Source organism: Lissotriton vulgaris, chromosome 6 (genome assembly GCF_964263255.1).
Source record: "Lissotriton vulgaris chromosome 6, aLisVul1.2, whole genome shotgun sequence".
In the NCBI taxonomy this organism is placed as follows: domain Eukaryota; kingdom Metazoa; phylum Chordata; class Amphibia; order Caudata; family Salamandridae; genus Lissotriton; species Lissotriton vulgaris.
In genome coordinates this window covers 364,773,628-364,801,349 of record NC_141694.1, presented here as the reverse complement: position 1 = coordinate 364,801,349, position 27,722 = coordinate 364,773,628, and the positions used below count along the sequence as shown (strand labels likewise).

At 44.0% G+C, this 27,722-nt stretch overlaps 1 protein-coding gene across 1 annotated transcript in view; it reads left to right on the top strand.

Moving 5' to 3' along the window:
- Positions 1–27,722, top strand: part of TRAPPC12 (trafficking protein particle complex subunit 12) — an 856,088-nt gene that overhangs the window by 14,953 nt on the left and 813,413 nt on the right. Inside the window, exon 2 of the mRNA XM_086926387.1 lies at positions 14,190–15,427. Coding sequence (XP_086782513.1) covers positions 14,195–15,427 — 1,233 coding nt within the window. The 5' untranslated portion in view covers positions 14,190–14,194. The remainder of the gene's footprint in view (positions 1–14,189; positions 15,428–27,722) is intronic.

Sequence of the window (27,722 nt, the reverse complement as noted above, 5' to 3'; positions counted from 1 at the left end):
TCAAATCCAATAACCTCTCCACAGGAAAGCCAAATACACTTGTGGAAATGTATTATCACTGCATGGTAAGGAATAACAAATTGAAACTCCTAAGTCGACATGAGAGGTATTGTAAATGTCAAGCAAAGTAGCGTCATCATAATTGTGTAGGGAAAAGCTTCATGCGTAAGAAAAGAGCGCTAAAATTGGCTGAGAGGAAATGACGCTAATTCGTTAGAAAATAGGCAATGAGCGTCTGAAGAGGAGAGGCATGACGTATAGGAGAGTCTCTTATAAAAACATGAGGCTGGTAAATAAAGCAGCTGTAGCGCGTACGCTGAAGTAAAAAAGCGGCGTTTATTGAAGTGAGAGAAACGCGGCTGAAGTGTAGAAAATGGCGGCCGCTGGAATAGCGGACCGCGTCACCAAGGAGAAGTGCGCATTAGCGACGGAGCACAGGAGAGCAGGTTAGCACAGTCCGTTCACCTCATGTTCCGATCTCAGAATATCCCATTTGCGCTTCCAGTTTCCCGGTGATGGTAGAGAAATTCGCCGGCTCCGGTGAACGAACAGCGCAGCTCCGCTATCAAGCCGCCATCTTGTGCGGCGTTCAAGCCACGCCCCCGAGGAAGGAATGTTGACAGTCCCTGGATCTGTGATTTTGATGACAACAGCGTTATCCATGAGGAGATTCAATTATTTGCTGTTAAGTGTCATCTTAGGATTGTGGGTGGGTGTCTCTCTCTGTTATCGCACCCTGTATGTCCAGCACCTCGATTTGTTGTTCAGTGGAATTATTCCACTGTCACCTGAGGCAGCAGGAAAGGGGCAGGGTTTCCTGTCCTGTATCATTTATGTGTGGTAGGTGGAGAAGGCCCTGTGTCAGGAAGAGTTTCCCCAACTGTAAGGGATCCTCCCTGGTCTTGTGTGCATTGTTAAGTCTTTGTAGTTAAAGAGACGAGCCAAATGTCGTTAAGGAGACATTCTGAAAGATTGAAACTTGTCCTCTCTGACTTGTATTTTTTGGTGGGACCTCCCTGCCACTGTGATAGATTCTTTGACCATGAAGAAATTTACTTTTGTCAGCACATCCAGGGCTACATTCTTCTTCTGTTGAAAGGTGGAGTAAAGTCAGTGTTTGCTGTTCAGTATCATCTCGGGGTCTGGAGGGATTTGGAGGAGGTGATTGAACAGGCCCTGGATTTGTGTTTCCAAGGCTGCATTGGTGATGTTTTTATCTAGTCCTCTGATGCCGATAATGTTCCATCATGACCTGTTCCACGACTCGAGAAATCTGAAAAATGGCACTAGTCCTGCAGGTCTAGTATTTAAAAAAAACTCCTCGACCTAACAGTAACCTACTTGACCTCCATCGCTGAAAGCGAGCAAATGTGAAAAGATAAAAAGATTTAAAGGCATCTTTATTGCTCATTTGCTTTGTGAGCAATAAAAAGGCCTTTAAATCTTGTTATTTTGTCACATTTGCTCCGTTTTCAAAGAAGGAGGACAAAAGTTGGTATGTTTTCCTACTCGCCAGAAAGGGCGAGTAGGACCTAAAAATAGCTCGACCTCATAAAATTTACCTCGCAAATGCGAGCGGTCGAGTGGATTTGTCGAGCCCTGTGTTCTCATATGCCTTCATTTTCTTCTCGAGCCAAATTTGGCGTGCATCCAGCTTATTGAGTCTAAGATCTTGGTCATTATAAGGAAATGCCTCTTTTTGCATTATCACCTCAAAGTTTTCGACTGATGCTGCTGTTTTTTTTACTCTGAGAGTGCACTGAGGCCTGGTTACTAGTCTTAATTGCCAGCATTCTAACCATTTGCAAAGTATATGTTGACTTGGTTATCTCCAATTGGCAAATGTTTATTTACTTGTAAGTCCCTACTACATGGTCCCAAGGGTACCCAGTAAAGTGTGGATCTTGACTTGTGACTGCTTGGTTGACCAGATAACTATCTAAATATTTCTTATTGGCCCTCCTGATCTTCTCCCTCTCTGAATTTGTCTCGCAGTCCAGGTCAAAGTTGCCAAATACAACTCTTCAAAACTTTTCAAAAGGTTTTAAACTTTGCGGTTATCAATGCTTGTTAGTGCTTTGGACTAAAAAGCTGAGATTTATGATATACGTAAAAATCTATATCTTCGTAACCCTTTGGTGGACTTATCTTGGTGTCTAAAAATGCATAAAAATATAAACAATTTTTATAAATTTACATCAGATTTATTTTGTGTTGTGGGACTTTCTTATTATGTTTTTCAGTGCTTCTAAATGCGTTACACTCGTTCCTTTGATTAAGCCTCTGAATTGTTTATTAACAATGCTGATGTTGAAATACCAGGCTGCCCTGAGTTCTAGTACTGGTAGCAATAGAAAGCAAAACCATAGCCATTTTGTGCACTCACCTGCTTTCAGATTAGCACAGAAGTGATATTGAGGCTCCAAGAATTGATAAGAAGCAAGAATAGTTTCCTTTCGCTATAATGTAATATTCTTTCGTAATTATCTCAAAATGTTAGTTTGATTTCACTTTTGCTTTAAAATCTACATTACTTCAGTTGTTTCGCTATTCTTGTATATTAATTAGACTGCATTAAAAACCACTAAAAAAACTTTGCATACCACATACACTTAACATTGTCACAGGTCTGAATTCCCAATTTAAGCCCAACAGTTGTTATCGTTCATAGGGGGACTGCAGGGATGGTTGATAGTTCTATAGGAGATGCACCTTGTCCAGCCAGATTTTTCAAAGAGAAGATGATAGCTTTACCCATTGCAAGTAAACACCATAACAAACAAATGACTTGGGGAGTAGATTGTTATTGGAAAATGAGGCTTTAGTTGTGTGGCTTGCTCAAGAAATGGGTCTACATTTGCCCTCCACTAGGAATCAAACACCCCATTGTAGTGCTTAACTCTCATAGGGTAGTGTTGCAGAGCAGTCCAAGGCCTACTCAGGGGAGGTTGTGTGGGCTAGTAATCACCATTCAGAGATACACAATAATACCACTCAATAAATGACTGTTGAGTCTGTGCTTTGCTTTAGAAAAAGGAAAAGTACATTTATTAATCACACACTGCTCAATATATGCAACAATTTACAAATATACATAAGCCAATGGAAAACCTTCTTGATGACATTGCGTAAACATTCACAACCCTCCCACCGGAGGGGGGTTTAGTACCCCTATTCATATGTATAAACATTCTCTGGTTCCTAAATGCCAAGAGTTGACTATAACATGGAGTGAGGGCCCTTACCACTGACACCAAGCGAGTGGCTGCCCGCTGCATTATTTAAACAAGCATTTCATAACGGGAACACATGCAATAGTTATATCTAACCTTGACCGAGGGCACATAATACTTACAATAAAGAATATAAACTTTGATCATAGTGGCTGACCGTATCATTATTCAACTAAAGCATTCGCAAGATTAAATGTCTAAGCATGACTTGGGAGCGTGGTATACTTCTCATAAATGATAACATGAATAACACAATGAGGGCACCACAGGGATCATCATAATGCTGTGCAATTATAATTCCAACACCCCTAAAGGGTGCTTGCCATAATGAGAAATCACATTAAAACATGTTGCACATGAGCTGTATTGAGAAATTACATTCTAAAGCCTATGGCATATGCATCATTTTTATAACTAAACACCTGTGCAGTTACCACCTTCCTCCCCAAGAAAGTGTCTCACAACATGAAAGCTCTCAATGGACTAACTGTGGCCACAAGCCGTGCAACCATAATCCTTGTCCCTAGAAGAAAGGACCCTCCACGCTGTAGAACAAACGTTCCAGCACCAGAGGAGCTTGCAAATTAAACAAAAACCTTGAGGGGTTATTCTTTTCTGGTCCCTGCTCCTGCAGCTCCCGCTGCACATTTGCTTCATGATGATGGTGACCCTCTCCTCCAGGGGTCACCACACGCCAAAAACGAGCTGTTCTCCTGCGCAGATGTGCTGGGCCCTGCATGGCATTATGGGGCGGTCCGTCGGGAGCATGCATACATGAGCAGTTGCTCATCCGCTGCTATGGGGAGCCGTGTTGTACTTGTGGGTTCGCGTGCGCCCGTTTCACTTCTTCTCTGAGTGCCCGGCCCCATCCAGGCACCCCGCATACCGGTAGAATGTTCGAGAGTAGCTCTGGGGTCCCACCCCTGGCCGCTCTTGACCGCTCCCCGGCTGCCAGCACACACGCAATCTGCCTCAAGGGCCAGCCTCTCCTCTTCAGGTCTGGGCAGCCGGACCAGCAGCCACGTGGGGCTGCTTCATGGGGAGCGCAAAAGCACTCCCTGGCTTCTTTCACCTCTCTGGGGGAGGTTGGGGTCCTGGCCCCCTCGGAATCTTCGCAGGGAGCATGACGGTGCTCCCCGGCTTTGCTCCGGTGCCCCTTCACGGAAAGCGCGACGGCTCTCCCTGAATCTCTCTGCTTCTTGGGCACTCACGGATGGGATCCTGTGTCCCTTGCCAGGTTTACGGGGAGCGCAAATGCGGTCCCTGACTTCCTCTGCTTCTGGGGCCACTTCACGGAGCGCACACCTGTGTTCCCCGGCGTTGTCTTCTTCGGGGCACAGCCATTGGACATGACCCACCACAGGGGCACATTGGAGACTGGTGGCAGAGCCCTATACAAATCGTCGTTGGTTCTGCAAAGGTCAAAGGTCGCCACCTTATGGGGTCATATCTCGGGACCAGTTGGGCCGATTTCAACGACCCTGGCATCTTTTCGCTCCTGGTGGCCAGCCTGGCTTCCAAGAGGATCTATCCTGCAGGAAATAGGTTTTACTGCCTTCCTGCGCTAGGCTTTCACCTGGTTTCATCTTCTGGGCTTATCCCCTTGTGCAGAAACCCAAGATTTCCCTCACTGGTCCTGGACTCCCTCAGGTGCACAGTCCAGAGTCATGGGGACAGTCAGAGGGTTCCCCATTCCAACTTCCCATGGCGTCAGCCTTCAGTCCCAGTGTTCCTCAGAAAACACACATCCCTGAGAGCTCTTATTCCTGCGCAAGGCCTTTTAAGGAGGGCCAGATGAAGCTGGAAGGAATTCACCTCTGGCCTATCCTGCAGTGCCGCATCAGCTATCTGCCCCTGCTTCCACCTTCCTACACAGGCTTCTGGGATACTTCAATATGGCGTCATACAGGGGTCCCCTGCCACATGATCCCTGAAAAGCCCACTTCCCCCACTCGCTGACATCATAGCCCGGGCCTGTAGGAGGACTGGCGCTTGGCACCGGGTGACTGCTGGCTGATGGATGTTCAACAACTTCACCCCATCTCTCCCTCCTGGAGAGAAGACCTCCGCCCTGGGGAAAAGTTGCCATGAAGGACCACGCCTTTGATGCTACAGCTTGGGGAGGAAGGTAATTAAACCAGTCTCGAAAGGTCACACAAGGCCTGGGCTCTGGTTCTGAGCTGAATCTGAGGAATATTACATTTCTGGGTTCCCCTGGAGATGTACAGATATGCTTTTTGACATAACAGAATGGTTCTTTAGACACAATTTACAGTGCACTTTTGTGCATGTCTGAAATGTGTAGGCCCAAGGGAACTGAAGCTACTCTATGAGGCCTCCTTTTTCATAGGAGTATAATGAAGTGTTCCTATAGTGAAACAGTAAGGCACACTGACTATCCCTAACATGTGTACCCCCACATTATAAGACCTACTCCATGTCACCACCCACCTCTGCATAGTCCCTTCTGCATCAGTCTGTCTGTCACACCTCCTGGGCTGAAATATCCCCCGTGCAGCCCCTACACAGGTACACCCATGTGTCCACACGTGTCCACATGTAACCAGCCTAGTGTCCCTTACCCTGGCTGCATCACAGCGGCCTTATCTCACAAGGCGGACACTGGCGGAAAACATGCGCAGTCCATTTTATCATGAGTTTACAGTGGGCGAGGCCCAGGTAATGAGGCTCTCCCACAGTAAAAGGTCAAAAATCAGGTGATCAAAGAGCAAAAAATCCGGGTGGCTCAGATGGTCAGAACTTCTTTATCACAATGGTTAAAGCATAGGGTTCAACTTAAGGACAGTTCTTTATAAAGGAAGGAGGTTTGTTTGGGTGAAATGAGGATTGAGGACAAGATACAGCCTTGATTGTTCTGCTAACCAATCCCAAGATCAGTTTTTCTTCAGAGTTATAAAGACACTGGTATACTTCACCCGGGATGATATTATGTTATCAGAGGATTTTGAACATGTGGAAGAGTCACATTTGGATATGGCAGGTGATTTAGCATTAAAGTGGTAGCTTTAAAATTCAATGAGTAGTTTAAGGACACAAATGTAATTCATGCCTTGAGAATACAGCATGAAGGCAGTCAGAATTATACCTTCTTTGTCTATGTCTGTTGGTAAAAACTGAGCACAGTGCAGATCTATCCATTGATCAGATTGTTGACTAATCCACAATATTCCAACATTGTTTCCGTTTTTTTTTGATAATCAACTTTATTGATTTTACTGATTTTCTAAAGAAAAAACCAAGTACATTCATTGGTAGCAGATCAAGCGTTACAAGTGAGGAAATTTGAGCAAGTACATTTGACAACAAGCACAGACAGGCCATTTGAATTGAGTACGACCATTCCATAGTTTCAGGAGTGCACAAGTGCAGTCGGGTCGTCACACCGGCAATAGATTAAACCACTTACCCCACACCTTCTCAAATAATTCAGGACACCCCCGGGCCTCACAGAGAGTCTCCTCTTGTGCTCCACACCAGTCCACCCCCCTCCCACCTCTGGACAGTTGGGGCCTTAGCCTGGGCCCAGAGCGCGGCTATGTCCCTCTTTGCCACCGCCACTGCTGTCCCCAGGAATCTCTTGTCAGCCCTGGAGCCATCGAGGCCATCAAACACTCCCACAGCTAGCGCTTCGGGTCGTGGGGAGCCTCCCATCCGAGGGCCCGAGTAAGTTCTAGTTCTACCCCAACCAAAACGGCGCCAGGGCCGGGCACTGCCATACCATATGATAGAAATCTGCAGGGGCAGATTCGCAGCGCGAGCAGGCTGGGGAGGGTCGCAATTGGGCCCGGAAAATGCCCACCTCTCCCCAGGTTCCCCATCATCACATGTGCCTCCAAGAGGCTGAATTCCGGGAGAGAAACGGGGGATGGAATGTGAGTGTGAAGGGCGTGCCTGAGCTGGAGGTATTTTTAGAATTGGGAAGGAAGAAGGGCGTGGCGCTGCTGCAATTCCGCAAAGGACCGAATGTGATCTCCCACCCACACGTCTGCTAGTACTGAAACCCCAACTAAATCCCATCGACGGAATCCCTACAAGGACGAGACCTCCCGCAACCAGGCCCCACTCCACAGCGGCGTTTGCCTAGTAAGCTTCCGGCCCCATTGCACATGATGAAGGGCTGTACGCCAGGCCGCGAACACTATCCTGGTGACAGGGGGAACAGTCTGTGGTATCGGGCTACCATAAAGAAACACCTGGATCTGTGGGTAATCCAATGCCCTTAGCTCTACCTGGTAAGCAGGTTCGGACCAGCCGCCCTTGAACCAGTCTTGGATCACAATGAGTTTTGTGGATAATTAGTAGAGATTGAGATTGGTCACCCCCATGCCCCCATCAAAGGTGGGAATACGACAGTGTGCCGGGGACATTCTCGGCCTTTTCCCTCCCCACAAGAACCGAGCAAGAGCGCCATCTAGCTCCCGGAAGATGAATGGTGACATTTTGTAGAATGTAGAGAAAGCGGGGTAGGATCATCATTTTGAAGAGCGCGCTCCTGCCCTAGGGGTTATGGGGTAGGGTCTACCATTTCTTAAGGTCCGCCTTCATCCTAGTGACCAAAGGAGCCATATTCAGAGGCCATTCAAGCTCCGGCAGGAGAGTGACCCACACACCCAGGTACTTGAAGGATTGCTTCCAGAGGGGAATAGTCACCTGCCAGTCAAAGCATGCACAAGTAGGGTGCAGGGGGACGAGGGTCCACTTAGCCGGGTTGAGTCGCAGCCCGGAAACCTGCTCAAAGGCCGCAAGGGCCTCAAGGCACCTGGGTCCAAAGCGGTCCGGGTCAGCCAGAAAAAGCAGAACATCGTCCGCGTAGAGAGCAATCTTGTCAGTCTGACTCCGGTCACAGGCCCAGCCTCAGATGAGAGGATCCTGGTGGATAAGCGCCGCCAGAGGCTCCATCGCCAGCGCAAACAGGAGTGGGGAGAGTGGACACCCCTCCGGATGGGGAATACCTCAGAAAGCTCACCGTTGATGAGGACCCGAGCCCTGGGTTTACTGTAGAGGACTCTAATCAGGCTGCGAAAGGGAGGACCAAATCCCATCAGCTCAAGCACGTCTCCAAGGTAGCCCCAGTCCACTGTATCAAAGGCCTTTTCAAAATCGATGAATAGGAGCGCCAGATACGGGGTCAAATGGTGACGGTGAGCTAGAGCCAAATGGAGGCGACGAATACAGTGACGGGTACCCCTGGCGGGCATAAACCCTCATTGATCAGGATGAAGTAAGTCTTGTAGGAGCGGGCGGAGCCGCTGGGCTATTGCGGCAATTGTTGGTTTCGTTTCAACCTGCCTCTACACAACCTTACCTGGAAGTGAGTGTCATTGCGCTAGGAAGGCGTGTTGACTTATGTTTTTTGAGTTCTAATATCCACGGTTGTGGTCCTCGCTAAGTCCAACGCTTTTTAATATCTATGTATCGGACTTAGCGAGGGTGATAAAATCTTATGGAATTGCCCTGACAATTTACGCCGACGATACCCAATTAGTATTATCAGTGCACAACAACGGAGCATCTATCGCCGCCAACTTTCAAGAGGGAATGAAGGCGATAAGCTCCTGGATGTCATCAAACTGCCTCAAACTTAACTCCGATAAAACGGAGGTGATGACATTCGGGAGCTTGCACCCAGCATGGTCCCCTCAATGGTGGCCACCTCAGATGGGGTCCCCCCCCCAACCGGTGGTCAAGGTCCGAAACCTCTGAGTCATTTTTGACAATAAACTTACTTTCATACACCACGCCAATGCTGTTGCATCATCTGCCTTCTACACTCTAAAAAAATTACTTCCTTACCTACCACAGTCCGCGGGCAAAACACTCATCAGCACCTTAGTGTTCTCGAGAACCGACTATTGTTACTCTCTCCTCCTGAGTGCCCAAGAAAAGGTTCTCAACAAGCTCCAGACAGTACAAAACGCGGCGGCCAGAACCCTACTATCCATTCCTAAGTTCACTTCAACCTCAGCTCATATCAAGGAACTACATTGGCTTCCGGTTAGGAGCCGAATCAAATTTAAGGCTCTGTGCACAGCCTATAAAACTTTGAATAATGCAGGACCACAGTTTCTAAAAAGAGCTCTCCGCCCACTGGAACAACCCAGGACCCTTCGATCTTCCTCTGCCTACCTGCTGAACGTCCCTAGGACAAGAAAGGCCAGCTGGGGAGACAGATGTTTCACAACCGCCACGGCCAAACTGTGGAACACCCTACCACTTCATATCAAAACTGCCCCCACGCTCCTCAAATTCAGAAAGAGCCTTAAAACATGGCTGTTCTCATCGTCCTAACTCCCCCGTCACACCATCAGTGAGCTCTGTAAACACCGAGACACCCGTATGGGTATTTGCGCGCTTTAAAAATTGCAAAAATAAAATAATAAAAATAAATCTGTATAATTGACAACGAACACGCATCTATCCCACACTTGGATACCTTTGGTGGAGGATTTTTTAAACGCACCAATTTTTCTTTCGTTTCCCTGTATTTAATTTCCGGCTTGACCTAGAAATAAGAACATCAGGCATTTATTGAGACTAATAAATGATGTTTCCAGTATGCATCTTGAACTGCCATCTTGTTAATTTTATGTATTTAGCAATATTATGCATATTTGAATTCAGGCTCCCATGTACAGAGCTGATAAAGTGTTTTATTTCTATTATTTCCACAGTGCCCCTGAAGAAGGGATTTTCCCGAAATGCATTGGGCTTTCTTTAAATTATTCATTCTTTGGTTGGGACAACAACACAATGTATCTATGATTGATTGATAGTAATGTTCATTTAATCTTTAATTTTGTGCAATAGCTGCATCACAATGATTTTGTCTTAGTACAAGCAAATGTCTTATTATTAATGGTTTCATGTATCTGTTGAAAATGCAAATGAACACATAAACAGAATTAACATTCACTCAGAAAGTGTACTTTTGACTGATTAATAGTGACTCAAACTAGTAACAGTTTAGTGTATTTATATTGACATACTTTATATCCTGTTGTGCGTTTGGTATACTAGTGGTTTTTCCACCAGAAGTTGTTCTTTCAATTAGGCTGGCTGCCTTTCAACCAAACAGCACGCATACTTTTTTGAAACGGTTTAACACACGGAGTACTTAGTACCTAGGAGGGTGTGCGCAGGCAACTACCTTGTTTGTTCCTCAGGCTTCCCCACTTACCCCTACCTTGTTCAATGTCTATGTCTCCTCCCTGGCCACAGTCATCCGCTCCCATGGGTTCGAACTCACATCGTACGCAGATGACACACAGATTGTGGTGTCACTGCTACCAGGGAGGGAGACTGATGTGGCCAGCAAGTTCCAGGAGTGCATGAAGGCTGTGAACAAATGGATGGCCGGAAACTGTTTAAAACTCAATTCGGCTAAAACCGAAGTGATACTGTTTGGCTCTACGGTCAACTTTTGGGGCCCGAGTTGGTGGCCAGAAGAGATGGGGAGTCTTCCTATTCCTGTCAATAAGGTCAAGAACCTGGGGGTCATTATAGATGATAGGCTCTCCTATGGACCTCAGGTAAATGCCTTGGCCTCATCTATCCACTGGAAATTGAAAATCCTCCGGAAGGTTCTTTCGTTTCTCCCAGGGGAATGCAGAAAAACTGTTGTGACGGCCTTGGTGCTCTCAAGATTGGATTACTGCAACAGTTTGCTCCTCGAAGCCCAGCAGGGAATACTTGACAAGTTACAGATACTGCAGAATGCAGCAGCGCGCCTACTTACAGGCTTGCCTTAGTTTGCATCTATCTCCCATGAACTGGTGAAACTACATTGGTTGCCAGTAAGGAAGCGGATCCTATTCAAAAGCATGTGTATTGTCTATAAGGCGACCCATGGTATAGGCCCAGCATTCCTGGGGCAACATTTTCCCCTGTACAAACCAGGTAGACTTTTGAGGTCAGCCACTTTGGGATTGATCAAGACCCCACGCATCAGGAAAGTGTGTTGGGGAGGCAAGAGTTTTAGCCGAGGGGCGGCGATGGCCTGGAATGCTCTTCCTGTGGCACTCCGACTGTCTCCTGAGTTGATGACCTTTCGGAGAAAGCTAAAAACATGGCTTTTTGTAAACTAATTCCGGGGATATAGCTTTAGGAGCTATCAAGACAGCGCCAGGACACCATACGGTAACAGTGCGCTTTACAAATGTCACAAATAAATAAAAATAAACACAAGTAAATAATATTGGAACACTCGTATGCAAATAATAATGGACGTCCAAAGCAAGAAACAAGCATTGCCCCATGCCAAGAATAAGCACTGTCAAATGCAACATATAGCTTATACATCACCTATTGAGAAACACATCATTCAGCTTGACTGGGAAGCCCTTTTCAGTCATCCAGAAGTCTCAATCAGGAAACACAACATTTTTTCCTGTGACGGTGTATCCACCCCTCGAGTGAGCTTCTTTCTGCTTCCCAAAACGTCCTGTCTTGAATACCTTTTACTGACCTGGAGAGAGACTTCTAGAAATTCCCTCTCTCTTCAGCTATTGCAAAGCCAAGGCTGACCGTCCCGGTCGAGGTCAAGACAGAAACTGGCCAACCCTCCGTGTTTTGACTCTGAGACAGATAAGTACATTCCTCTCTCATGCTTTCAAGCGCACATCCAACACATTCTGTTCCTGCAAGGATATTTTGCTCTGTGTTGAGAAGAAAGATAAACATCCCTCTCAGAAGCTGCAAGAAGGCACAAAATGAAATCATGCAAGAGCACAAAATGATGTACATTCAAAATGGAGTCAGTTGAAACACATGGAGTCAATTGTCACCACAATCTCACAATGTAAAAATGTACCTAGCAATACATCAAGGCACCACCTTGTGTTTAAAAAAAGTATTGAAAAATACCAGCAGGAGATTAGTTTCAGATGAAAATGTCTTGTGGCGGACATTTTCTGTGTGAATGAGTCTCCTGTGGTTATTATGCAAGACATTGCTTTACATGAGGTATGTACTCCGGTGGAAAACATTACACACAATTTACGTATTAGTAAATTTCAATAATCTTCACTTACCTTGACATTTGGAAATGTCACAGGTCTTGCCAGTGTAGGTAAAATTATTTCTAGGCCTACTCCTACACCTCTTATGTGATGACCACTTGTTCTCACTACTACAAAGGTAATATTCCGAAAACTTAACTTGGGTCCATGGTTTGTGCTTAAGTTCTTAGTTTGCTAGGTCACCGAATATGTAAGGCACACATTACGCTTGTTCATTTCAGACTACATTAGTCCATTACAGAAATTAACGGGAAAAACATTTCACCACTACTTCAGTTAAAGTTGAGTCAGATTACTTAACATTACTGATTATAACACCGAACCTCAGTTTTCACTTGAACTTTTTTTATGATTTGGATACTTTAGTACAAATACTGCTAAAATACACTAACACAATAATTATTTGTTTTAATTTAATAATAATTAACATGTTATTTAGATAGTAGACATGAGTTGGCCATGAAAATATTGTCACCTAATGTACTAGACAAATACCCATATAGTCACTCAATAATGGATTTGATTCTTGTTACAGGTCAGGAGACATTATTACCTACTATTGGGAAGATGTAAACAGAAATCAAAAAGATTGATATTCTGTTACAATGTAAGGTATTTTATTTTGGTGCTTAAATACAGAATAATGTAACCCTGATGCTACCTCAAAGCACTGGATTAAGACTAGGAGAGGAAAGGAACTGTGTGAATTCAATTATCAACCTCAAAACACTCATATCACATTGATTGCTGGAGCAGTAATGCCTCATAGATAGCCAGTCTTATGTATCAAGCCAACTGGACAGGGGACTGCGAGCGCAATAGGCATGTTAGGGGTAATTGTTATTTGCACTGCTTCTTCTAACTCTGTACACTTGCCTATACAGACCTGATTCCTTATATCTACACACGTCTACTAATACTGCACAACCCAGCCAATAGCAGGTGATACTGTAACACCTACTTAGGTCTTTCTAACATTAGAGGCATGCCCGGGAGCTATCGAGGACCAAAAACAGAGATTAAATTAATGTGTGATTGCAGGGGATGCTGATTTTTAAGAGCGTTTGTGAATTGTTACTTTATTATGATGAAGTGTTCTTTAAAGTAGAGTATTTTCCGCTATTACCTAAATTGGAACAGGGTTGGGTGGTCCTGATGGTTTGGGGATTTAGTTCCATATCCTTGGTGTTAATATACAAAGCATGTTGCCTTTTTCTTTGCTTTTTGCACTTCTTCCTCTCTCCGTATGATGGTGTCTTGGCTGTGGGTTTGCTGAGAACATCGGAAATGGTGAGATTGTGGGCTAAATTGGTAGGAGTGCTTGTCATAGTAACTTTTTAGCTGATGCTGCTGGTTATGAAGACGTTGTGGACTGACAAGCGAAGCCAGTAGAGTTCCATCAGAGTGAGGTTGATGGGGGTCATATTTCTTCACGTCCTTGATGTATCATCCTGTCAGCCTGGTGTCAAAAGGTGTTCACACAACCTACGGATGTAGCGTTTCTTGAAACAAGGTTAACTTTTTTAATTAATCTGAGCTAGAGGGTCAGCAGAGAAAGATCTGTATGGGCAGTACTGTAAATTACAGAGGGGCAACCACTGCACCTTCTACTCTGCAAAACGTACAGTTTCACCTTTTTTGTGGATCTTGTGACCATACAAGAGCCTCTCAAGCCTAGTGAGGCTACGGTATTATTCTGTAATGCCAAGGGTCTGAGGGAGTCAATAATTGTTTGGCTTTAATAATTGTTGAGAACACATCTTTCTAGAGAAACTTGTGAGGCCATGCAACCAGGCTTTATGAAAGTCTCTCTGCATTAAATGTTTGAAAACAATATATAGGTAACTTGCTTGCATTGATATATTTAATACAATCAGATAGTGAAATCTAATTATTTATGTGTTTTGTATTTTTGTAGAAACAATGGAGAAAGGAGGCAGTGAAGAATTGAGTGCTGTGCAACCCAGTTCAGAAGTTACAAACCATGCAATGTCTTCAGAAAGTGGAACTACACATAGTATGGATCAGAAACAACTCTTATTTCCTGAGGAAACTATTGACCTTGGTGGTGAGGGATTTGGGTCAGAAGAGAATGTGACCACCTCAGAAGATTCTAATTTCCTGGACCGAATTAACGAGCAGATGATGGAGAGTGTCATCATTTCAGATTCCCCAAACTACAGTGAAGATGATGGGGGAGAGCTCTGCAACCTTCAAGACATTGCAGAGGAAATTGAAGCCAGTGGCACATACAGATCTGATCATGAAGCTAACTGTGAAGATATCAAGATAGAGAATGAAGCTGTCACTGAGAAAAGTGACTGTGAACCCAAAGACCTTCATAGCATAGCCGCAGAGACCTTACCATTCAAAGAAGAGAAGGATGCAACCCAAAATATGCCTGATGTTGAAGATGTTACTATAGTTACTGTCACATCAGATGATATTAATAAAAGTGCAGTCGAAAATCAGGCATCAGTACCTTCTGTATCCAAACCCCCTCTGAAAGAAGAGCCCATTCCTGTGTGCACCATCTTTAGTCAGGTTAATGTACATCCACGGCTCCAGATAAATGATGGTTTTGAGCCTCAACTAGTCAAGTCTCCCAGCTTTGGAAGTGGCTTTGAGACTCCACCAAAGCACCATCCTCAGGTAGTACAACCAAGTCCTAGCCTTAGCAAATTTTTCGCTGACAATGGCAATACCCATTCTCCAGCCGCAGACTTTTTTGATTCTTTCATGACTGCATCCACTTTCATTTCTGTCAGTAACCCAAATGCTGGAGCAGGAGCACCAGAAACAAATTCCAGTCTTTCAACGCCTGTCACTACTCCTTCAGGGGATGCTCCCCAAGAGTGTGGTAGTCCTACTTTTTTTGTTGGGAATGGTATATCCTCAGAAACAGGTGGGCCTTCATCTATAGAATTACTTCAGTCTCCAAAACCATTTTCCCAGATACAGAGTGTTTTTGCAGAAAGTGATGACCCCTTTGCTACAGCTTTGAACATGAGTGAAATTGACCGAAGAAATGACGCCTGGCTTTCTTCTGAAGAGACCAGAGCTATTTTAATTTCATTAGCTATTCAACAGAATGGCACTGTATTTATTGACAAGGAGAAACTCACGATGCCTGGACTAAAATTTGATAACATTCAGGTAAGACATACCAATAACCATGAATCTATGATAGTGCATGTGCAAGATATTGTCATTTTAACAATATGCATACTTAGAAGACAGTTTAGTCGATGTTTTTCCCAAGATGTGAGGCATCTATCCTAATAACATTTCCAGATACATTGAAACTTCTTAGTTGGCAGGTAGAAATGTGTAAATTACCAGTAGTGCTATGCCTTTTAAGGGCCCAAGAGTGCGGGTATTTGGTGTGTAGCTGTATATCAAATATCCATCATCCTAACTCACAATAGTTATCAATGTATGTACTATAACTCAGTAGATTTTGTCACATATTTGCCATGTTTATGAAAATGATGAACAAAGCTTCTATATGCATTGTATTCTCAAAACGTGTGGGCTTTAGTCATAAAAAATCCTGTTTGTGCCCAATAAAAAAAAGAGAGAGAAAGAGAATACACATTCTTCCATCGTTTCTATCAAAAGGGAAAGGAAGAGTATTGTTTTCATATGTGATAAAATCTTATGACATATGGTCTCAGAAACCGTCTATGTTTTTTAAATGGGGTATTTGTTGGACAAATAGCAATGATGAATTATAGATTGTAGATTATATATTCATATTTTTATGTTGGCATTTAAAAAAGACACCACACAAATACTGGTTGTCGATTTGAAATTATCTTGTGTATAAAATAAAAAGTAAAGAAAAAGTTCTATATATATATAATTTGGGTTTGGAGATTTCTGTTTACATCTTCCCAATTGATGGTAATAAAACATTTGATTAATGTACAAGATGGTTGGATTGTGGGCTTTGTTGGGTATGAGAGTGCAGGACCACTCTTTGATCAGAACTATCGAAGGTTTCGTTTTATGCTTTCTTAACTTTAAGATTGTCATCTGCACGTCATCATAATTCCTTCTAGAGTCTATTTGGGTTTTGTAGCTGGTCTGATATTTTTGTAACCATTCTCGCTGATCGCCTTTCCCCTATTCCGTCCCTTAACTCTGATTCTTGCAATTAAAAAAAAATAGCTTTCCCCAACATTACTAATTCCATTGTTAAATGCTTACCTCACTAATGCCAAAACATCCGGTGCAGTTCCTGTGGTGCCGCAATTATGTCTTTTCTTCAGCTGCAGCAGAAGGGAAGACTACTCTTCTAAAGAGTCCTCCATAATCCTCACAATGAGATTACTGTACTGGAGTCTGCCTAGTCAAAACAGCCCAAAAATGCCACACTCCTCTTTTCTGCTATGGCTTTTTTAGAATTGTGTTCTTAAATTTAAGTTTGGCTCTCTAAAAGATCCCAGCATCTATGCTGAAACATACCAGCTCAACTAACGCGGAATCAGTCAGAGTTTTTGACAGAGAGCACCCGCAACCTGGAAAATTGGTTAGTGATATATGGATGCCCCTGGTTATGGATTCCCAGTGGATGAAAAGATGTTCACCACTTCTAGCCTGGAGGCACTGCCCTATCTATGGTGGCTTTCCATGCTTTTGTTTTGTGCGGGCACAGCAGGCCCCATTTTATTCTCCGAATTAACAATGCAGATTCATTATGGAGCGAATCCCCCAGAGTCTTATGGCCTTCACGTTTGTCTGCGCTGAGGTTAGAGGATGAAAGGAGTGGAAGGTGGTCGTTCACATGTGAGGAGAGTACTTCAAAGATGTTCAAGATGTTCCAGAAGTTTTGCTGAAGTAAAGAGATGATAGTACTTTTGCCCCTGTGGGTTTTTAAAAACTGGAGTAATGGCTCAGAATTTTGAATTATGGTCTGAAAAGACTTCAGTCCGTGTTTACCTAAGGTTTTGTGCAGTTGTTTGCTTAAGGAATCTGTGGGTGAGCAACCAGTGGGGGTCAATCCTAGGTCACACAAATAAAAATCCCAGCAAATTATTATTTCATGGTTCACATGGTCAGAAAGGATTTGATACAGGTTTATGCTTAGCCTTTTCGCTCGTGCTGAGCCAAAGCTGGTGAAAATAATATGTATCAAAAGGACCCTAGTTCTGGAAGATGTTATATTGAGTTTCTCCAGTGCGAGCACTTCAAGCATCTCTTCTTTTTTGGGGGAATTTGTGGTACTGTTAGTTTCAGCCTGAGGTTGAGGTTAGTTGACAGGCCCCCTATGGCCTCCCAAAGATCTTATTTTTACTTGTTGCTTTGTGCACCCCTTGGAAGTAATTGTTAGTGGAATTAGTGACCATGTTTCTTGTAGGCAAAGTACACCAGATGCCATTGGAAGTTATTTTGCGGTTTCTGATTTTAATAATCTTGATAGCCCGGCGACATTCCATGTCAGGAGCTTTATGGATTGTTGTGTCTTAGCTGAGCATGTCTTACTGCTAGGCACAGTTTGCTGCCTCTCTGGGCAGGGTAAGTGGAACCAAGACTTCTTATTGTGGAATGGGTCCCTTTCAGGGTCATCAAGGTTGACATTACTGTCTTGTTGAGGTTTGTCATGACGTATTGCTATATTTGATATAGGGGAGTTTGTAATACTCTCTGGGTAGGCATAGAAGCGTCCGTTATTTCAGGCAAGTTTTTTGGGTCAAATCCCTGTGTCTTAGGTTTTAGGTGCCTTCTTTATGCCATGGGGTTAGCGTGTCGTTGGTGGAAAAGTCAATGTGATAGTTTCCCTTCCCCTCCTCCCTGAAGGAAGGGGTTTGCTCCCCTGGTTGTATCTCAATTTGGGGACTTGACTGCCCTGTAGCAGGAGCGGCTCTAGTGGGTGGGCCAAGCTTCGGCAGAAGGCATCCAAGGTGCAAAGTTGAAGTGTAGTAGAATACATCAAACGGGCAGCTTATTGTGCTGTGCTATAACCCTACAGAGTTTGTTTGGCAACTGCTCGAGCCCCTGCTTCGGGAGAAAAATGCCACACTTATGCCTCCTTCTTCTACCTTCTTCCTGGAGGGTGCACCAGGAATGCACCATGAAACCATAGAGCGTGCTGACTTTTCCTGGCTCATCTGGCCTTAGGTTTGTTGATTCGTAGTTGGCTGTTGATCGTTTTTCTGGTGGGGTGAGCCAACGGGGCAGGGCAAGTGGGAGCACACCAAACCCTCCAGCAAGCTGCACCCTGACCTAACTGGGCCGCTTACGCCGGGGGTTTGGCTCACACTCGCCTCTCTTCACCGCAGCTTTGTGTTGTTCTCATTTGAACTTTTACCACTTAAGTGACTTAAAATTGACAGTCTTATTAACTTGTATTTCAGTACTTTATTTACTTTGCTAATTATAGCTCATCTTTTGTCATTTTCATATTAACCCTTAAAGTGCTTCTACATCACTATGGTATAGCCTAAGAGCACAGTTATAAATCTGAGCTTTCCTCGTCTTTAAATCCTTTTTGTAATGCTGCCGCACACTGCACGGGGTGTCAGCGAGGGAATTTGCAATCCTCGGAGCAAGCAGAAAATAAACTCAATGTTTATGCATTTAGGTTCCAGTTGCTTCTTTCAGAGACCTTATTGCATACGGGGATGGATGAGATGGAATTAAGTTTGTAGTCTGTTTAGATCTTATCATGCCATCCCCTTGTGTCCCTAGAATTGCAAACATGAAGGTAATCGGTGTTCAGCTTCTGCTTGTCAGAGGCTTGTCCCAGCGCATAGAAATAGCTCATATTAGATGGGAACGCTTCCTGAAGGGTAGTATTCCTCCCTGTCATCCCTGATTTGATTGTCTGTCTTCACAGGCCAGAGCCTGCATTGTTGCCCTTAGTTGTGAGCAGTCCCATATGCAAAGCTATCATTTGATTCGTTTGGCAAAGATTAGGTTGATTTAAGTTCATGGAAAGTGTTGGTGTAAAAAAACTATTTCCGTGATGCATTACTTGACCGTTTTTAACATTATTTGTAGCATTCAAATTAATGTAAATGCGTAATAAATCAAATGTGTGAAACAATTTTCGCAGATTTTTTATTATGTGTTTCATGTATATTGCTAATTTTAGGTTCTAGTCACTGTGGCCTGGCCCTTTGCGGGAGATACCAGTTGAACAAATGTCTTGCATAAGCCAAAGAATAGGCATTTTTGCTTTTGAAGAATCTGTTATACCACTGTCTATTGGGCATGGGGATTGTTGGCATCAATGACGGTACAGGTTCACAATTAACAGCCCATGGGACTTACTTTTTTAAAAATTGCTAATAAGTTTTTTGAGTTTTCACATTTATGTCACAGACTGATGGGGCGTTGTAAGTTCATCTAAATTGCACAGGAATAGCCATCCATGTCATGAATTTAAGATGGTGGAAAATTTCTAGTATGTGATAGATTTACAGAGATTTTTTCAAAATAGTGAAATGCTCATTGCCACTACACTTAAGCAGACTGATTGTCCATAGGTAGACATTTTGTTGGAGTAGGTATGGTAAATACGTTCAGTAATGCGCAGTTAATTAAAACCATTACAAAAAGGTGTGCCAAATATATAACCTAATATTACAAATATTCACCTTTTGAAGGGATAAAACCACAAAAATCACTACAAAACCTTATTTCGCTTTCCATCCGTAGCAATCTCACATAATGACAATGTAAAACTATCAGAAAATGAACAAAGGAACTACACTCCATAAACATACACAAGACTGAATCCAAAACCTTGGGGAACTCTTTTTTCCCTAATATTTTTAAGTGCATATGTACAGTGCAAAGTTTTGCATAAAGTGCATCTGGTTCGGTAATTACAAACATTTAATGCACCTAATAGTATGGCATAACATAATAGCCACATAAAGCAAGCAGGCCACTTAAGCATTATACCTGAGGCTCATTCAGCTAAAAATTTAAATGTGCATACATAGAGTGCAATATCATTGAATAAAGGGCATCAAGCTCGCTAGTTAAAACGAGAACATCCACATAAAAATACAAGATCCAACATTCTACCCGAATATACATTTATAAAACATGGAACAAATCCTTACGGCACCATTCTCTGTTTGCAACATAGTTAAAAAAAAGAGTGAAGTACTGAGTTTTATAATTTGCAAAATTCTCAATGTAGGTCGTAGAAGTCTTTGTCTCTGCACTAACAAGGCTGAACAGATGCACAGCAAGTGGAGGAGGGATTTGTTGTGTAGCCACAAAGCCGACATTCTGAAGTTAGCCATAGCTGTTTCCATGTGGGCATAAGGTCCTTACTTGAAAAATCGAAGCAGCAGGACATCATGTTTCGTACAAAATGAAAAATGTGGGGATACATGCAGCTGGCAACCCCAAGTTTCATATTACTGCAAGATTGCCCAGGGGCCAGGCATGGTTTTAGTTGCCACTGCAGCTTTGTCTACAGGTAAAGGATGATCATTTGACCGCTTTATTTGGAATACATTTAAAAGCGTTTTAGTCCATGGGGGTGTGTCATTATTCCTCTAGATTCAGATTAAAGATTGAGTGCTGTAGTGCCGAGTACACCGAGTTCTTTGTGAGGGCCTGCCTTTCTATTTCCACCCAACACAAATATGCAAGCAAATTTGCCTGGGCTGCCATAGTTCTCCAGCATATTGGACCAGGGCACCCTGCCTATATGGACCCTGGTGGAATAGTCCAAATTGCAGCCTAATTTGGGCTTGCGATACATACCTTGGAACTGATAAGAGTTTCTCAAAAAAACTTGATTGTAAGTTGTTTAAAGTTACAACTTCTTTCCCCTTGAGCAATTCAGAACCATAGCATATAGAAGGAATTCGGCTCCCACAACTTGAAGTAGGTGGCACGTAGAGTTATTTAGATTCTTGCGCATCAAGATTTTAAAAGCAAACAGTGACATGTTGGCAATCATTTATCTTGTTTGTCTATGGACTTTGTGAGTTAAGTGGGAGTCTAGATATACACCAACACAATTGTAGGTGTTTACCTGTTGTAATAGATTACCTAAGTTTCCTCTGCCTGTTGCTGCCTTTGAAACAAATAACCTTTGTTTTATTATAATTGAGGCTTAATCGTTGTGATCACATATGTACCATTTGTGATTTTTAATTATTTGCAACAAAATCTTTTTACTCATTTATATAAAACTCCTTACAAGCACTCACAAAGCCAGTAGGTCTGGCTTGTTTTAGGTATATGTTTGTCATTGTGTGATGTTGCCATTGTATGATGTCTGGATGCAATAGCAGAAAACTCACAAAGAGGGACTTAAATGCTGGTGAGGCAGCATGCTATCCGAAGCATTGAATTGTAGTTCACATATTTTAAGCCACACACTTAATTAGGCCACACCCTGTTTATAGACCCCCCCCCCCCTCCAGCCCACCCCAAATACCTTTTTTTATCTCATTATATGCACTGTGGTCCACAATAAGATTAGCAGCTAAAAGCTGTCTTGTAAACAAGACATAAAACTGTGGTGTCCTTTGAGTTCAATCTAAAACCTGTGGAGCAGAAAGAAAGAACAACTGCTTTGTTCCTCTCCAGCACTCACTCTGCAATGTCTCTGGAAGGGCAGGAGCACAGCTGGTGTAACGTGTCAGAGGGGAAGTCGTGCATTTCAGTGAAAGAAAGCTGAGGACCTCCTACACTGTGATACTCCAGACTGTGATTGTAGATCCTAGGGTTCTTGGTGCCACTGCATCCCTTTGTTAGGGGGGCTGCAGTATTTGTACAATGGCAAACAATATCCAAAAGTCATGCAAGTAAATATTAATAAATAATGCAGGTCATTTGCTTCCTGTAGAAGCAGATCCAAATATCGTCAGCTTCTCTGGAAACAAAGTGCAAATGGAGAAATACAAGTGGGGGAGAGCTACGTGGGGGAGTGGGAACCATACAGAGGGCGAGTGGCAGAATCGGAGGATGGAGTGGAGGAAGCAACAGGAGTGCAGGGAAAGCAACAGGGAGGGATTAGAAGAGCATAATTACTGCGTCTGTATTCCAGGGCAGAGACAAACACAAAAAGTAGAAGGAAAACCCTCACAAGTTAACAAATGAGCAAGCAAATGAAAATGACAATATGGCCAACAAGTGATAAGAAATGGACAGATGTTAAGCCCACTGTAAGCTAACAGTAACCCTCAAAACAGACAATGCATGTAACTGTGTAGTAGGTGAGACGGAAACAGGAGTGCCTAAAAAACAAGCATTGGGACCGCACAAGTAATAACATCCATGCTGCTTGGGAGGGGTAAACTCTAAAAGAGGAAGCCCACACAAGGTATTGAATAAGAAGTAGGCAAGTGAAAGTGTCAATGAAGCGAACCAGTGTATGCAATGAGTTGACTCTAAGCCCTCTGTACACTAACAATATTTCTCGCAATAGACTGTGCATGCGCTGTCTAGTTGGCAAGACTTGAGAAAAAAAGTTGTTCCCTGAGTAGTGGAAGAACACGTCATACAAATTAAGTGGATGGTAAAGTAGCTATGCTCAGTCGGAAGGACAAACACAAGATGGATAAGGAAAGACATCACGTAAAAAGCAAGCAAATGAGTGATAATAAAGCTAACCAATGGTAAGCAACGGCTGGGCTGTAAGCCAGCTATCAGTTAAAAATATCTCTTTTCCAAACAGACAGCATGCGCTGTCTGGTATGTGAGACCTAAAATGTGCTGTTGTTTCCTGATGCAGTAACCTAGTGAAGGAGACCACAAATAATGTTTTTTGTTTGGATCTGATTTATTGGTTTTAAAGTGAACGAAGCAGTCATTCATATTGCAATTTTCCAGTTGTGTAGGCTACATCCACTCTCTGTTCCCATAGATTCGGCTCTTACATCAATTTAATTTGCACATGATGTTTACATTGTTCATATTGAGCACATTGTCATCATGGTTCTGCAAATGTACTTCTTTGAGTCCTCATCCTTGTTCTCAGGTGAGAATCAGCTGTGGGGATGCCTCATCGGTATTGTGTTAGTGTGTGTGTTGTGGGATGGTCTGCCAACTCAGGAGGTGGGTTGTAATGTTCGGGACAATTTAAACAAAACTAGGGCAACAATACATTTCCTAACTCGAACTAGAGCAGGTATTACCGTTCCCCGTTTCAATGGACGTATATTCGCCTCTCTCTCTCTCATAGTCTGCAAGCGCACAGTGTCAAGTCCATGTCTGATGTCATCTAGCTGTGGGTCTCAACCTTTCACCTTGGGCACTAATTTGTGTCATCTACTTCTTGCTGTGTGTTGGTGGTGAGCGACAGCTTGTGGTCAATGTCAGCATCTTGTCTCTGCAGGTCACACAAGATCGCATCCAAGTGTGTTGCTATTGGAATTTTACGCAGGCCTAGTTCGTCCTCCCTGCGTTGCGCAACACTTTCAGCCTAATCCCACACCTGCAGGAACCCCTTCCAGGCCAGTGCCCTGGGGGCTCAGAAGACTTCCACCGTTTTGTGATTAGCCGTTTTGCCACTATTAGCCTAGCGCAATGAAGCAAGAGGTTACTTTTTGACATTTGTTCCTATGATAGGTGTGTAGGATGCATGTTTTTCACTCTCAGGGCACCACACATTCATTCCGGTCACGGGTCAGGGCGTCAGTTACTGTTATCCAGTATTATCCAAGTCGTGGACAGCTCCACAGTGTGTGTAGTAAACCCATGCCTATGGTATGGTACTGCGGGCATCCGGTGTCTGCACAGTTGAAGTTTTTATTAATTTTGGCTGGGGTGAGATACTCTTTTTGAGTTATGTAATATTGTATTAAACGGACCTGCATATTCTGTGGTACCCTAATAAGACCTTCTAATACAGTGTCTCACTCAGCGTCTGTGAAAGAACGCTGAAGATCCCTCTCCCAGCTCTGTTGCAAGGACGACAGTGCTATAGCTATGTGATGCTCAAGGGATGCGGCAAACCAGTTGGTGTGGTGCCAGCCTTGCCCCCTAACCTGTAGGTATTGTATTGTTAAATGCATCCGAGGTTACTGAGTCACGTCTCCCCAGTTTTTGCTCAGTGCTGCTGTGATTGCTCGGTGTAATAGGAATTGGCCCAGTTGATTTCCATCCTCCTCAACTAGTGAGACAAACTGTATCAGGGCCCCTTGACAAACTAAGTCTCCTACATCTTGGATCCCCCTCTTTCCAATGGTGTAACTACAGTGACGTGACGGCTGTGTGCCCTCTCGAAGTGCCCAGTAGTGGTAACGCTGGTGCATACGGTTTTGTGTTTCTTGTGATATATAAGCACCTGCAGTAACAGCGGTATGTTAAATTGAGCAGTAGTGGGGTTGGCGCTCTTCCTTTATTGCATGGGTTGAACAGACTAAGGTCGGTGCTGAGGGACCAGGCTGCAGAGGTGTTTGCTATGTCGGGCTGTTGATGCCCGGAGAACCACCGGGCCACTCATTGCAGCTGTGCGGTAAAATAATACTGTTCTAGGTTGGGTGGCGCCAATCCTTATAGGTTTGTAGGCAGGTAACGTTTCCTAAGAGCCACCCTGTTACGGGAATTTCCCCAGATGAAACCCCTCATTGCTCCCTCAAGGGTTCGAAAGAAGGGCTGCGGTAAATACAGAGGTAGATTAGCAAAGAAGTATAGAAGCTGCAGTAACACTCCTGCAAATAATGTTGATAAGAAAAAGAAAGGAGTTTCTATGGGTGTCCAGGCTTCTGAAAGGGATAGAGTGACTTTGTTCCAGTTCTCCTTTATGGAGTCAGGAAGATCCTTCTTGGAAGAATGAAAGAGGATTCAAGAAATTGCTCATCTTCAACTGCTGGTATTTCACAGTTTGAGCCTGCTCCTGATCATGGCATGAATGACGTGGAGACTGGGAATGCCTACTATCTTGCAATGGGATTTTTGGTTGTTTTTTAGTGAGGACCTTCAGCTTTGTGCTTTCCTGCTTCCCTTTTGTTTTTCCACTTCCCTAGCCCAAAACGTAATGTTATGTTCCATATAGGTACCCAAATATAGGCCTGGCTAATATCATACCCCTTCACCTACATTACCTCCCCTGCACGTCACTGTAATAAGCCTTTTAGGATTGAACATTTACCTAGTTCTAGTCCTGGGCGCAGAAGGAGGGGTTTCCCTGAACAATAGCGTTCTATAAGTTCATCAATAGACTCACACAGTAGGAATTAAAATTCAGAAGGGTTCTTGGAAACCAAGCAGGGGCTAAACCACCTGCATAATATCTACTTACAAGGTTCATCCCAAACGTCATCCTCAAATCCAACAATGGCTAATACAAGAAACGGGACAAATGAACCCTAGATACTTTCTGTGTGAATACAGCACCTCTTGCTAGTGTTAGCTAGAGGGAACCGAGACTTCCAGGCCGACACATTGACTAGAGACGCTGAGGCTCCTGCATGTAGACGCTCCAGCTGATAGTGGTCTGACACATCCCTCGCGGGGTGTCCAACTCGAGACCAGGACTGGGTCCCACACTCTCTTGCTTCAGGTAATGCGGTTAGACAAAGCCTATAGTGATTCTTGGCTTCACACCTACTCACATGCTAAGTACAATTAGGTACATCTAGATGGGCATCGTAGGAGTACGCACTTTCTTTTATCATGCATTTTATATTCATGTATGTATTCATGACTATTCCAAGATGGTAGAACTGTACTATTCCTTTATATTCACTGTACTGCTAATCGTACATATCTGCTACTGTCTAACGGTTGTTGCAGCACATCTATTTTACACTAGAAGAACAACTGTGCAATAAATTCTTATTGTAACACACCCAACCGTTTCTTCTGTGTAACTCTCTTGAGATAGACTAAGTGAGCACAAGTGACTGAACGAAAAGTAGTACATTGTTTCCACGATTCTGAGGGATCAAGGTTGTCATGTTCTAAAGTTGCCAGAAACTATTCTCTCCTAGATAAGAGGAGATTCTAGTGGCACTGTAATCTAGCTAATGCAAACAGGCTAACATTTTCGGAGGTGGTGCTCGGAACCAGTCTGCCACCAAACCCACAGTTTGTTATTCGAACGCACAGATTCTGTATAGGAATATATAGGAACTAGACAACAGTAACCCCTTTTAGTGGTGGTGTGCATCGGAAGGACATCTGTGCTGTACCCTTTTGAATAAGGGATTGGAAGCTCTGTCCATTGCATTTGAAGTGTGATTTTTAGAACTGGGGGTCTCTAGTTGGCAGAGGTAGGTACCACTGTCCAAATAGGGACCTATTCTTCTAGTCAGGGTAAGGAGGAAACACTCTTCAGATAACCCCTTCTCACCCCCTTGGTAGCTTGGCTGGAGCAGTCAGGCTTATCGAAGGCAATATGCTAAGTATTTGTACTAAAACTCACAGTAACACAGTGAAAACACCACAAACTGACTTCATAACAGTTTAGAAAAATAAAGGTATTTTAATCTAAACTACACAAGATCAAAACAACAAAAATCCAACATACACAGTTCAAGAATATGGTTTCAAAAGAGTTCTTAAGGCTGCGTTAAATTGTTCACAGTTGCGTCACGTTTTAGCCAACAGTACCTTTAGATGCGACAAAAGTTCCATGTGAAAGCTGTAGCGTTGAAAAGCAAGCGATGCGTCACTCCTGAGACCCTGGGGAGGCGATGCGACAACCCTGATGGACGCAGTGGGCGTGTTGCGGTGAACTACGGTCTGTATGGGGAGGGATGAGATACCTTGCGTGGATTCCGGTTCACAGGTTTCGGTGGAAGCGGCTCGCAAAAGGTACGATGCGACGATCTTCGGGGCGGCGACGATCTCCGGTGCGGCAGCGATACGCAGCTCAGCGTCTATCTTCTACTCTCGCAGCCCCTCGATGCCATGGTTCTGCAATGACTCTTGCAGCGACGTGATGCGGTCCGCAAGTAAGCGGTGCGACGATCTCACCTAGTGACAACAGGCTCTGCGACTATACTCGCAGCGATGGTAATCTTGCCGCACCGGACTGGTGCATCCCGCAAACGAAGGATGCGACGGCTCTGGCAACGGCAACTAGCGCTGCGACGATCTCGGCCTTCGTAGCGTCGGGAATTTCCTCGCACTGACGGGGATGCGCTCCACAAGCGAGCAATGCGATAAACTTTGCAGAAAGTTCTTTAAATCTTGGTTTCCAGCTTCCCAACACAGGTACAACTTCCAGAGGCACCACACATGGGCCAAGCACTCCAGGAAGGACAGAACTCTCTCAGCAGGGTTTAGGAAAGCTGGGGGTGAAGTCCTTTTGTTCCTGGGGCTTCCTAACAGGGAGCTAGCTCTTCTTCAGGCCCTTGGAGATTTCTTCAAGCAAGGGGACACAGCACAAAGCAAAGTCCTTCCCCTCTCCTTGGCAGCAAAGCAACAGCAGGTCAGTCCAGCTTAGCAACAGCAGGACAGTCTTCCTTCTTCAGTTTCAGTTTTCTTCTTGGCAGAGGTTCCTTCTTGATTCCAGGATGAT